Source organism: Grampus griseus, assembly GCF_964374135.1.
Source record: "Grampus griseus genome assembly, chromosome: 10".
Classification (NCBI taxonomy): Eukaryota; Metazoa; Chordata; class Mammalia; order Artiodactyla; family Delphinidae; genus Grampus; species Grampus griseus.
In genome coordinates this window covers 19,566,154-19,580,416 of record NC_139004.1, presented here as the reverse complement: position 1 = coordinate 19,580,416, position 14,263 = coordinate 19,566,154, and the positions used below count along the sequence as shown (strand labels likewise).

Here is a 14,263-nt window from a genome sequence, read left to right as displayed (position 1 = left end):
TAGGTGAAAGTTCCCTGACTATTCAGGTGAATACACAAAACTCGAAGTGGTAACTTTTCTTCTAAGTCGCTTGGGTACCCGTTATTGATGACCTTAGGAGGGTTTATAAACATGGCTAAACAGTAAACTCAAGAGAAGTTGGGTTTATAATTTCAACAGGTATGGGAATCAAGGACATTTTGTTAGCTTTTAACAATTATCATCCTGGCTTTATGCCTGGCTTCATGGAAAAGAAAAAAAATATTCTTAATTTTAGAATAATTTTTCACGTTTTCTGATCAATTTAAAATTAGAATCTATTTGAAATTCACACTTTATCATGGCTGGGTACTGTTCTAAGCTCTTATCTTAACAACCTTGAGGGGATCTAGATACAGAGGTTTAGGAACTTGTCCACACTCATTGTGAGTAGGGGAGGATTTAAAACCTGGCTGTCTGGCTCTGTAGAGTTAAAGTTTTTATTTTAGAATAATTTTAATTGGGAAAGTTATAAGTAATACAGAAAGCTCCTGTATAAACTTCACCCACAAAATAACTCTTGACATTTTGACGTTTTGTCTTTTTCCATATATTTATATATATTTTCTGAATCGTTTGGGAGTTTGATCCCTTCCCCCTCGGTACTCCATATATCCCAAGTACAAGGATATTCTTATTACCACAGTAAAATTATCAAACTCAAATGTAACAATGATATACTTTAATTTACCATCCATATTTCACTTTTGTTGATTGTCCTCCTATCTTTGATTATGCGGTTTTTTTTATTTCCTTATAGTTAGTACAGGATCATTGCATTCAGTTGTCATGTTTCTAGTCTCCTTTAATCTTGAACAGTTCCTCAGCTTGTTTAATGACCTTGACAGTTTGAAGAGTACAGGCCAATTTTTTAAAACACAGAGTGTCCTTATTTTACATTTGAGTGATGTTCCTTCATGGTTAGATTTGGATTATGTATCCTGGCCAAAGCCCAATGTAAGTACCTTATGCCCCCTAGAAACACACTGTCCGTGTACACTGTTGATTTTCATTTTAATTGGTCAATGTGATGTCCTATTTCCCCATTTTATAGTTATTATTTTATATCTACCCCTCCACATTTACCAGCATTCTGTTAAAAGGAAGAGCTCTCCTGTCTCTGCTGTTTATTCAATATTATTACCTAAACAGTTTGGACTCCCTTTTCAATGCTGTATAATTTTCATGCCTCTCATCATTTTCTTGAGCACTTCCTTACTTTCAAAGCACATGATATGTTCATCTTGTAATTTCCCTATCTCAGCCCCCAGCTCTGAAATCAGGTATTTCACCAAGGAGCCCAAGTTACTTTTAGTGGGAAATACTAGATCTGGGTTTCTTGTGTGCTCACTGCTACTATCAAGTCTGCTTCTGTCCTTTCAGCAGACAGATCAGCATGTATTCTAATACAACCAAAGGACAATAAACCTTTAACTGTTGACTGTGTTTCCAGTTTCCAAAGTTGCTTTGGAACTTTATGATCTTCAGTCATGAAATGTTAACTAAGACCCCCTGATGGCAGAAACCAACTATTATGAATGCCATAGTCAGGAAAACTTCGAGAAATGGACTAAACAATTTGTGAACTTGGTCTTTCCAGTACTGCAGATTGGGAGATTCAAGATCTGCATGGTTTTATCCTAGGTACGAGAAGAGGAGCTGCCCCCACCACTATAAAATATGCCACTCCTGTAATAAATTCTCAGAAAAGCAGTGCACCCACTGGACTATTTATCACTAATGTGCTTAGCCTTAAACTTTGTTGAGGACTACTCAGTCTACTTTATTTTCCAATGTGGCCTATGGTTCATCTATTTTGAAGTTCCATAATCTTGAAAGTGGGTTAAAAAATGTAACATTTTAGAGCTGAGAAGGACCTACAATTTGTTAAGGATTAATTGTTAATCTGTATTTCTCCTTTATCTTGAATTTTAGTTTTAAGGTAATCTTATCTCAAAATGGTCCTGCTAGCTTTGCTTTACCTGTTTTCAAAACACTTTTGAGCTACGAATGTTTTCATCCAAGTATCATGTATGATTATAAACTAAAACTAAAGAGGCTTAGAATATAGACAACTCTATCCTATATTCCACTTGATCTCGATGGCATTTTCCCCAAAGAAAATATTTCTTAGCCACTTCTGGTTGTGCTAATTTATTTTGAAAATTACATTTGTTCAAGTCAGATTTACTCTGGACATTCATTGTTGAGTTTCTTTAGGTCACCCTGCTGTTCTCAGTTTCCCAGGTGTTTTGTGTGTCTGCCTTGTGCTATTAATTTTCCCGTGGCCTTGTTCATCAGATCCACAGAAACAAATGCAAGTGTTTTTCCTTGCTTCAGAACATGTGCTGTAATCACTATATCTTCTCCCATTTTAGCAGGTGACATGTACCTTGAAAAGAAACATTTAAATTTAGTTACCAGCAAATAGGTTTTAAAAGAGAAAGTTGTGTGCATCTCATAACAGCCTTATGTTACTTATTTACTCCTAAATAGTTTAAAAATAATATCCTTTCTAATTTGAAAGGCTGGTCCTGACCAAGTTATATCTTACTGATTCCTTATGCACACAAATTTCTTTTCCCAAAAATATAGGAAGGGGTTTTCAACTGCCCCTGCCTCCCCGCACCGCCCTATTTTTTTTTTTTTTTTTAGTTTCCCACTTAATATTTATTTGTGGCTAGAGGTTCCCTTGAGCTTTCACTTAATTGGCTTAACTTCCTAGGTGAACTAACACTTGGTGTTAATATCTTGTCATATCAATATGCAGAATTTATTCAACTCTAAAATGACTTAATAACTATAAGGAATTAATATGAGGCCCTTTTGAATCTCAGGCAGCTCTTGATGGTGGCCAATACTTTGGCAACACATACTTTGAAAGGCCAAAATTATGTTTAGCTTATTAAAAATCCTTTAGGATTGTAGCAGCAGTATCTTAGAAGATCAGGAAATGCAGTGCTAGGTTGGAAGATCTCTGCTCGTAGAGAGATCTTAAGGCAAAGGGTTGTAGAGGGTCTTGAGGCAAAGCAGAGTCATCAAGTGGTCTTACCCTTATCATGTGGAATAAGGTAAGGACTGCTGAATAGGCTCACCAGTGCCCAAGCAGATCCTTCTTTTTGTACGTCTTAATTTCAAAACACCATTTGCATCTTGTCCTGTGATTTGCTTACTGCACTCTCAATTTATTTCCATAGTAGAGAGAGACTGAAAGTTAAGTTAGCCTAAGAAAAGATTTAGATTGTTTAACAACCTGATACATTATTTCCATTGCCCTTGTGATATATCACATTGGCTTTCCCACCCTAACCCCTGCTTCCCCTTCCAACAAAAATCTTTCTTCTCTTGCTTAGGTGGAAAAATCAATTGTCTTGAAACTAAATCCCCGGGCCCTGCACTCTTTAGTGAACGGGACACTGGCAACAGTACTAGTTAATGTGGGAATTTAATTTTTTGCATCTGGAAGTGTTTGACCCCTGCAGGCATTTTCACAACAGTGAAACAAACCTGACATCTGGGGTTCTGCTTCCTTATCATGAGAGCATGTCTGTGCAGTTGCAGAAAAACATGAAGTATTGCAAAACTGGACATTTGTGTTACAAGGCAATGGCGATGTATACGTGAAGGTTTCCTCAACTTTTATTTTTATTCTAGCTTTTCTCTATAGGTACTCAGTACAACCTTCATGAGACATTTGTACAAGTGGCACTTTTAAGGATTGTATGAAAAACAGTTACAAACCGTGAGTTTGTGATGATTTTTTTTCCCAACAGTATGCATATTAGAAGCTGAATGTTTGCCTTTTTGAGTGTTTAGATCATTCCCCATTTATTACTGGTTATATTACTGATTACTTATTATTACTGATATATGTTGTACTTGGAAATTAATTCCTCTAGTTCTAGATTCTAAAACCATGGAATATTTTAAGGCAAATCTATAGCTGCATTTAAGGATGACCAGCTAAGGGCACCTCATGCTTTATTTATGTTACGAATGTGTTTAGTCTCGGTTGTTTGAAATGAGTTACCACGTTGGAAAAAGTTATTTGGGGTACAGTTTGGATACATACGTTATGTTCATGTCGACACTGACTCCGGGTGCTCCCCTTTCTGTGCACATCAGAGCATATGTTGATACGACATCCACTAAAGTGGCTGTCATGCCACCATGGAGGGTGCCCATTTTATTGGTATGCTGCTCTTCTACTTTCACTTCACAAATCACTTTCCCAGGGACAGCAGAAACAAGAGTCACCTAAGTGTAAAAAAAAAAAATTTTGAATATTTGGTGGTATTAGAAAAGCCCAAACAGCCTAACAAGAACTATCATTGGATTAAACCAAGTCACCCACAAAAAGTTGATTCAGAAATTGAAAATCAAGTTACCAATCTCTCTGATAGAAATTAACTCTGATGTAAACTGTTTTGAAATAAAAAGGAATACTTAGGGAAAAGCAGGAGTAGTTTTTCTTAATCTCCACTCCTCTGCAGAAATCAAACATTCCGTCTGAGCTTTTCAGCCTGTGTACAACAACCTGGCATCTCTTAATGTCTCCTTAGAAATTTTGCACCAACAAAGCCAGCTGGTCCTTGTGATTTGTTAACCCATTATAGTTTTAATTTGGATGTTCTCTAGTTTTTGCACAAAGTAGTTTTTTAGAATGACTTCATAATGAATGGTTTAAAACGATTTATTGGAAGAAATTGAGTAATTTAATGCATTACTAGAATTAATAAGCTTATACCATAAACTTATTTTAATATGAAAAAAGTTTGATAGAATCCAGCAAAGGTAAATTGCTGCTTTTAAGGTCCTGCCCCATTTATGGTATCATAATGAAAAAATTATATGAAAGATAAAATGTGGAACAATGAATTTAAAATGTTACATCAAACATCTTTAGAAAGGAAACTTAAAGAAAAATAATAGAAATATGTTTCTTATATCCTATCTAAATTACTAGGAAAAAACATCATAGATAATATTTAGAAGCTGGAACTAAACTGTGAATGGAATGTGCTGCATCCAGCAATGTAATTCTCACCGTCACCAGAAGTGTTCAGGCAGAATATGGATGAATATTTGATGTGTCTGTTTTTAGATACAGGAAAGGATGTCTCAAGCATTAAATGGTTTAATTCTAGATAACTACCATTTATTGAGCACTTTCATGTCAGGCACTGTGCCAAAGTCTTTCCATATACTATATAACAAGGAAGGGATTATTTCCAGTTTGTGTAACTTAAATTCAGTGGTTTACTCTCAAGGTCACCCAGGATGTGACAGAACTGAGATTCAGATCTAGGTCTGTCCACCTCCAAGTCTCCCTAGTTGCTAACTATAGAATCTCTAGGTATTCAGCGGCCTTTATGCTCCCACCAGGAAGACATTTCAGCATTTCACAAACTATGACTTTAGTTGTTTGTTGTTGTTTATCCCCTAGAAGGCCCTGATGTAAAACAGAAACAGAACTATAAAATATGAACCATCCTAAATAATATGTTTTGCTTAATGGGTAAATCAATGGAAAAGTAAACGTTAGAACGGGATCAAGTCTATTTATACAATAAATGACCTAGCCACAAGATGTCCTCATAAACTAATAATACACACCAAGCAAGCCCAAGGTGTAAACTCACCTTATTGGGGGCATTTACCTGAGTCTGTCAAGCACTGCAGTCTAAAGATGAACGAGATCAAATCCCTGCTTTTAAGGGGTTCCCAGTCTAAAGGAACAGACACACATGCACACTGCAGTAGAGCGAATTACTGCAGATAGGATAAATACAGGTTGCTGGAAGTAAGGATCTTACTTATCAAAGTATGTTTTCAGGGAAGAGACATTAGGAAAGGCATCCTGGGGAATTATTTGTGGATTGAAGGACGGGCAGGGGTTAGGCAGGTGAAGACAGGAAAAAGCCAGGCAGTTCAAGAAATAGAATCGAATAGGAAAGCATCATAGTCACCAAAGGTAGTTTAGTGTAATTTTAAGGTATGGTGTGTTTAGTAGAGCTCAGTTCTTAAAGTTCCATTTTATTATCTAACTTTGGCTGGGATGACAAAAGGTAAAACAAATGTCGATTGGATTTTCTACTGCAGACTACTGATTTTGGGTTTTTTTTTTTTTTTTTTTTTTTTGGCTGCATCAGATCTTAATTGCAGCATGCAGGATCTTCGTTGCAGTGTGCGGGCTCAGTAGTTGCAGCACATGGGCTTAGTTGCCCCACAGCATGTGCGATCTTAGTTCCTTGACCAGGGATCAAACCCATGTCCCCTGCGTTGGAAGGCGGATTCTTAACCACTGGACCACCAGGGAAGTCCGCCAAAATACTGATTTTAATATTTATCTTTTTCCACAACTTGAAAGGACAAAGGACATACTAAGATACAAAACTGGTTGAAAAGGTATGTTGGAATAGAGATACTTTTGTACTGGTCAGCCAGATATGGCAGAGAAATGCTTTTATGTGTTGCCAATTCTTTTTGGTTTTTTGGCTGGGCTGCATGGCTTGTGGGATCCTAGATCCCTGACCAGGGACCGAACCTGGGGCCCTCAGCAGTGAAAGTGTGGAGTCCTAACCACTGGACAGCCAGGGAATTCCCTGCGTTGCCAATTCTTGTCTCCCTCAGTAAAAATAAGTAAACCAATGGAAGAAGGGATGTCCAACATTGGGATGTCCATCCCAATGAAGGGATGTCCTACCCAACCTCCCAGAACTAAGAAACAGTCTTGCGGTGGAAGAAACCAATGGAGAGCTACCTGTCTGATGAAGAATGGGGCTGGGGGGGCTTCCCTGGTGGTGCAGTGGTTGAAAATCCACCTGCCGATGCAGGGGACACGGGTTCGTGCCCTGGTCTGGGAAGATCCCACATGCCGCGGAGCAGCTGGGCCCATGAGCCGTGGCCACTGGGCCTGCACGTCCGGAGCCTGTGCTCCGAAACAGGAGAGGCCACAACAATGAGAGGCCCGCATACCACAAAAAAAAAGAATTGGGTTGTGGGGAGGACACTATTTAAAAAAAAAAAAAAAAAAGATCTCAGTCAAGATATAGGCTGTAGAGAGCACACGTGTTTATTTGGTTACTAACTATGGCTAACTTTGTGTTACAGACCATGCTCAGAAATGTACATGCATTGTTCTATAGGCATTGAGACCCTGTCTCGATCCTCACAAATCTTTGAAGTAGATAGTGTTATCGCCATTGGACCCAGGTGTCTCTGGCTTAACCACTAATGCAAAACTGCCTCCCCTCACATCTCACCTGGACTGCTGCAGACAACTAGGACCTCATGCATCGGGAGGAAGATGGGCGTGTAGCCTTTTGTGATGCCATGGGATCAGAAATATAGCTGTCATGGCCCCAATAATCCTGCAGGTTGGATGACTGCAATAGATTGGCAAGAACTTTTATGGCTCAGCCCAGTCTGACACAACAGACTCCTCAGTTTAGCATAAAAATGGTCTTAAATGGACATGCGCTCATATAAACATCTGCCCTTTTTCTGTATGGCCTGCAGTGTACTGTCTCTTCCCTGCACCTCAGGCATTCACATGAGTTTATATGACTCATGCTACCACAGCATCCCCCACTGCCACCCCTGACCTGCAGGCTCAAATTCCATCACAGAGAGATATGCTTCAGGTGACGAACACAGTTTCTCCCTTCCTCACTTAGCTTTTCAGTGAAGACATTGAGAAGGGATCCCTAATAGTCAACAGCAATGAAGGAGACAGTCCCTAATAGGAAGCTCTGCCCAGAACCCAGAATTATTCTTAGGCCTTGAGGTTTCCAATCTTTCTGGTCTTTAAGAGTCACCGCCTGATTGGGACTGCTGCTGATTGCTGAGCAGCACACACAGGGCCTCTGCTAATGGATAAAGAAACATGTCTCTGGCTCTGTAAGGGTGTCTGTAACGGGCCTCAAGGAGTGTGGCACATGGCATGAGAAAACCTGCACGTATGTACAAACGTGAGTCAACCAAGGATATGGAATGCGAAAGACCACATGTATGCACAAAAGCACAGAGAACAGGTAATACTGGTGGATGAGAATTTTGTGTATTTGTAAAGGAGGCTGTTTTCAAAGCAATTTGCCCTGATGGTGGACACAGCTGATTTCACATGTGACACAGTGCAGATACCAGAGGAAGTGTGTCTGAGGATGATGTAAAAATGCACCTGCATATAAGCAGGAAAAGAGGTAAAGAGTAAAATAGAAGGTGGCAGTGTGATAGGGTGGCAACGGCAAGAAAAATGGTTGGAAATTATGTTAAGGGGCCATAAAAAGGCATAAGCTATTCAAGAATTGTGGTTCAGCCATGCTGCTGTATCAGCCCAACATTTCAGTTTTATAATAAATGTATGTTTTAGTAGCTTAATTACACAGGTGACTAGACCAATGGTTAAGAGTACTAGCTCTGGAGCCAGACTTAGGCAAGATCCTTTTTTTTTTTTAAAAATTATTTTTGGCTGCATTGGGTCTTTGTTGCTGTGCGGGCTTTCTCTAGTTGCAGGGAGCGTGAGCTACTCTTCCGTTGAGGTGTGCGGGCTTCTCATAGCAGTGGCTTCTCTTGTTGCAGAGCACGGGCTGTAGACGTGTGGGCTCAGTAGTTGTGGCTCGCAGGCTCTAGAGCGCAGGCTCAGCAGTTGTGGCGCACAGGCTTAGTCGCTCCGTGGCATGTGGGATCTCCCTGGACCACGTCCCAGGCATTAGCGGACAGATTCTTAACCACTGCACCACCAGGGAAGCCCCTTAGGCAAGATCCTTAACTGACGTTTCCTTAGCTGTAAAGTGGAGATGATAGCACTACCCTCCTAGAGTTTTATAAAGATTAAGATAAAATTCAAATTAAGTTAGAATGGGGCCTGGCATATCATAGGTGATTAAAACATTTTAATTCTCATCCTTATCAAAGTTGTGACTCAGACACAACAATCAAACTGAAAGTTGGTTTGGATAGTTTCACATTTGCTTAAATTTTTAAAATTTGCTTAAAATTTTTATTTTAAGCAATTTTAAGGTGCAGGGATTTGCTTAAAACTGCCCAGTTGGAATTGTTTCTGTTGCCAAGATCAAGGATGACTTAATTACTAAATTCAGTGGATGCTTTTCAGCCTGTCCCTTACTTGACCTCTCAGCATTCTGCAACATCTAAACTGTTTTCTGGCCTTTCCTGAACTCCCACGTTCACACCTCCAGATTCTTTTCCTCCTCCACTAGCCACTCCACATCCCCTTTGCTGGCTCTTATTCTGCAATGCCCGCCAGGAGTCAGAGGGTCAACTAATCATTCAGACTCACAAGCCCACCAAAGGCTACAGTTGGTGCCAGTTTCACTCAGGATACAGGACAGTTTCTCTAAGGTTAGGTACTATAATACAATGTTAACACACAGGCAGGGAGCGGACAACTTGGGTTTAGATCCCCCTTACTAGTTGTGAGGCCTTAGAAAAGTTAAGCTTCTATTTACTCATGTGTAAAATGGGGATAATAATAGTACCTGCCCCATCGGGTTGGCAAATGGCAGATTTTATCAAATTATTCTAGAATGCCTATAAAGGTGGATGCTATGAAGGCCTCTGTCACATCAATCACATTGGCAAGATTTCTCTCAAATACAGCTTCTCTGCTGCCTTGAACCTGGAAAAGAGGGGCTAATAGAGGAGGAACTTCCTCACCACCTACAGACTGAGGATTGGGGCTATCCACTGCTCCAGATCTCCTCTCAAGAGGGAAAGCACAAACTTGGGTAGAATTTTTGCAGCTGATCTAGTTTGGAATGTAGTACCTGAATATAGAGTCATTCCCAGGAAGGAATTATGCCCTGCAGGAATGTAAATATGGTGAGCCAGTTATGATAAAGCCACAAGTCAAACAGCAACAAAGAAGTTGAAATAATCTCTGTTCACTGAGGAACAGTATTCCAGAAATATCTATTGGCATATCATGTTGATAAATTTTAAATAATATTACTGTCCTTTTGTGGTAGATCCCAAAGCCTCAAAGTTTTTCTAGTAAGTATAAGGTCAATTCTTACCTTCCTAATCATTTCTGTAGTCTTCAAAGGCTGCTTATCTTTCTCAACCCTGTATGTCCTCAAGGTTCAGTCCCAAATCCTTAATGCTTCTCTCTAGTCTGTGTTCTTCCTCTTGAGACATCTCATTCACCTACACATCTTCACCTCTCATTTCCACAAGGATGACTCTACACAATTTTACCTTGCTTCGGAACTGCCCTCCCTTATTTCTTTGTGTGTTGGATTCCACATGGTATTTCCAGATCTCACCTGAGATTCCAGATCTCACCTGAGATATGTCCTTCCACATGTGTTATTGTGGGGGAAAGAGTTCCACTGGCAAGTAACTTAAACATAATAAGGTTAAACATGTTTATCACAGAACTAGTCAAAAGTTTTAAGATATAAAAGGGATATAATGGCTCCACTCAGAGGAGATACATAGTGTAGCCAAATTCAGAGAGACAGACTGTAGATGAGGGTTGCCAGGCTGGGGAAAAAAGGGAATGAGAAGTTATTGTTTAATGGGTAGAGTTCCAGTTTTGCAAGATGGAACTCTGCTATGGACTTGCTCCCAAAGAGCTCTCAGTGAGGAGAGGGAAGACAGAAAAATCAACAGATATTTTCAATAATGAATAGTAAATCCTATGATAAAAGTTATCATAGGAAAGTTCTGGAGATGGATGGTGGTGATGTTACAACCATGTGAATGCAATAATTACTATTGAATTGAATACTTTAATATGGTTAAGATGGTGAACTTTATGTTATGTGCATTTTACTACAATTTTAAAAAGGGGGTATACAACATCAGTGTTTTCTGAAATTATTTATTCATAGAACTCTTTTTTCTCAGGGCACATCTGATGGGACTGTTCCTTGGAACCCACTTTTCTCCTCTGAGACGATAAACTCCTAGAGTGCGAGGAATTGTGATTGGCATTTCTTTATAACCTAGAGTACTTAGTTTGTTGACTGATTTAAAAGTGATCTTATAGCAAGAACAGGACACTTTCTTTTTTGGGCTTAAAACAAAGTCATTTATTAGATTTTGATTCTGTCAGTTGGCAATTTAGGCTGGGCTCAGCCAGCCAGTTCTTCTGTCGGGCTTGCCTGGACTCACTCTTGTTTTTACAGGCAGCTGGCAGATTGCTAGGAGCTGGTTGACTTAGATGGCATAATTCACATGTATGGTGCTTGGTGCTGGCAGTTGGCTGGAGTGATGGGAGTGACAGACCACATGTAGGACATTTATTTTGCATGTTAGTTTTTCTGAATCAGTGTTTTATAAAAGATAGGTTTTGTGGGTATTTATAAACACTGATAAAACAGAGGTTTTAAAAAGAGAACAGGCTTAAATAAAGAAGTTCTAATGTATGATCTCATGCACTGACTTGACATCTGTACCATGACTAATTTTGCAATTTGCCTTTTTCAACAGATCATTTTTAGAGGAACAGAAAGTCACCATCATTTATGAGATTCTATATGCCAGGTCAAAACATCTGTCCAAAAAACAAAATCCCCACTGGAATATTATCAGCCAAATTTTCAAGTGTTATTCTACTTGATTCATTGATTTTGTGGGAGTGGGTGATGGAGCAGACTTGACACAATAGCACTGTACATCTCACTTGCTTCTTACACCCAGAAACATTATTCCTTCTCACCTTTGCAAAAGCAATGAGGTATAGAGGACAAGTGTGTCTGAGAGACAATATACATCTTTACTCCAATTTAGTTTTAACAATATTCTTGCATTTTAAAATCCTGCACTTAAAAGTGAGCATTTCTTGCCTTGAAAAATCTCTGGTGTCATATTTAAATCACCAAAGGGACAATTCTTTGACATAAAATAATTTTGTCAGTCAAGGTCCAGTGAGGCGCAAAAACCACACTAGTTATATTAAGAGACTTAAAGAATTGTTGGGACTTCCCTGGTGGCGCAGTGGTTAAGAATCTGCCTGCCAAAGCAGGGGACACGGGTTCGAGCCCTGGTCCGGGAAGATCCCACATGCCACGGAGCAACTAAGTCCGTGCGCCACAACTACTGAGGCTGTGCTCTAGAGCCCGCGAGGCACAACTACTGAAGCCCGCGCGCCTAGAGCCCGTGCTCCGCAACAAGAGAAGCCACTGCCATGAGAAACCCGTGCACCGCAAAACGAAGAGTAGCCCCTGCTCGCCGCAACTAGAGACCCAGTGCAGCCAAAAAAAAAACTAATTAATTAAAAAAGAAGAATTATTGGGCTTCCCTGGTGGCGCAATGGTTGGGAGTCCGCCTGCCGATGCAGGGGACACGGGCTCGTGCCCCTGTACGGGAAGATCCCAACATGCCGCGGAGCGGCTGGGCCCGTGAGCCATGGCCGCTGAGCCTGCGCGTCCGGAGCCTGTGCTCCGCAACGGGAGAGGCCACAACGGTGAGAGGCCCGCCTACCGCAAAATAAAAAACAAAAACAAAAAAGAATTATTAACCAAAGATTTAGAGAAAGACCACATTCAGTTCTATGCCAACACATGTAGAAATCGCAAGATTTGAACAACCAACTGAAACTTCAGTGCAAAGACATGGTTCATATATTCTTATAGAGAACAACAAAGTTGCAATTTATCTAGTTTTGACCTAGGACAAAATGAATGATAAGAGGATGGTTTAAGTCAAGTGTTCAAAACCTCAGCACTGTTGACGTCTGGAGTGGGTGATTCTCTGTCGTGGGGACGGGGGAGGGAACCTGTGCAGTGTGGGATGTTCAGCAGCATCCCTGCCAATAGCCGCTAGATGCCAGTCCCACCCCTCCCACCACACTCCAGTTGTGATGATCAAAAATGTCTCCAGACACTGTCAAATGTCCCATGGGGAGCAAAACCACCCTCAAATGAGAACCACTGGTCTAGATCACGTTACCTTAAAATTTATGGTAAAAGGAACCATGTTCACGACTGGATTTATACATCACTAAGCATAAACCTGTACTTTAGCCTGAGCAACTCTTCCCACACGAAAAGTAGACAACTACAAAATCCATTTTTGATAAAATTAACAAATACAGAGCACCTACTATGATACTGACCTGTGCAGTTAACATGGTAGCCACTAGTCACCTGAGCACTTGAAACATGGCTAGTATGAATTGAGATGTGCTGTAAGTGTAAAATTCACACGGGATTTCAAAGATTAAGTACAAAAAGTACTCTTTTCTACTGATTACATGTTAAATGTTTTGGATATAATGAGTTACTTAAAATATTTTACTAAAATTAGTTTCACTTCTTTTAAAAATGTTTATAATATTGTAATAACAATTATATATTACAATTATAAAATTATTATTATAAAATACCTCATTCAAAATGGAGTTGGGAAGCCCTGAAGGGGGAACTTTCCCCCACTTACCACTCCTCCCAGCTTATTTTATAAACCCCAGCAGGAAAAAGGAAGATTTTCTCCTCGTCCAGCAACAACCCAGCTGCTGAGAAACCTCCGCAACTCAACCAATGAGACGACCACAGCCCCAGCTCTCCTCTCCTCCAGCGAACTTGTTCAAAACAGCTCCTCTCAACATTCTCTTCTCCTCGCTATAAAAGAACAGTTGAGGACTTGCCTATAGTTGGCCACAGTTTGCATGTCCCAAAGTGCAATTCCTCTGCTATTTTTGCTGGCTAAGCCATTTTGCTGACCAAACCACTTACGTTTTCGTTTTAAAGGCTGACAGATCAATGTAGGCACACCTAGCACACAACTGTGCTCCATTAAAGTAGTAATTATTATTACTAAGGTGAATTTAGGGACGCAGTCCAACAGAATCTAGCCAGAGACAATTTATTCAGCGCTCACCACGAACCAAGCATGGTGCGTTCTTTCCCTTCATTAGAAACCGCGCCTTCGCCTCTAATACCTTTTCCAAACTTCTGTCAAAACCGAGAGCCTTTCCTGAGAACTTTATCGCCTCCAGCAGACTCTTTGCCTTACAGCTCATCGTGGACCGTTCGCCGGCTCCCAGGCCCCACTCAAGAATGATTCTTGGAAGAGCAGGGAAGCCCGGAAATTCGCAAAAGAACAAGGACAGAAAGGGCGAAGGGTTTGCAACCTTCTGGGCCCGCGACGCGCTCCAAGTCCGCACTCGCGAGCACCGGCGGCCACGGTGCGACCGCGGCTCGCGCACTGACGTTCCGCGCCTCGTTGTGACCTCGCGCGCACGCGCCGTTTAGCCCTCGCCAGCCCGGGCCCG

The 14,263-nt window shown here is 40.6% G+C and overlaps 1 protein-coding gene across 1 annotated transcript; it reads right to left on the bottom strand.

Moving 5' to 3' along the window:
- Positions 1-126: 126 nt before the first annotated feature.
- On the bottom strand, positions 127-14,239 carry ACOT13 (acyl-CoA thioesterase 13). Its single transcript, XM_082663029.1, has 3 exons — positions 13,931-14,239; positions 4,091-4,275; positions 127-2,410 (listed from the first exon to the last, which is right to left on the bottom strand). Exons 1-3 carry the CDS (start codon positions 14,009-14,011, stop codon positions 2,254-2,256), a joined length of 423 nt encoding a protein of 140 aa, XP_082519155.1. The 5' UTR covers positions 14,012-14,239; the 3' UTR covers positions 127-2,253.
- Between the last annotated feature and the right edge of the window lie 24 nt (positions 14,240-14,263).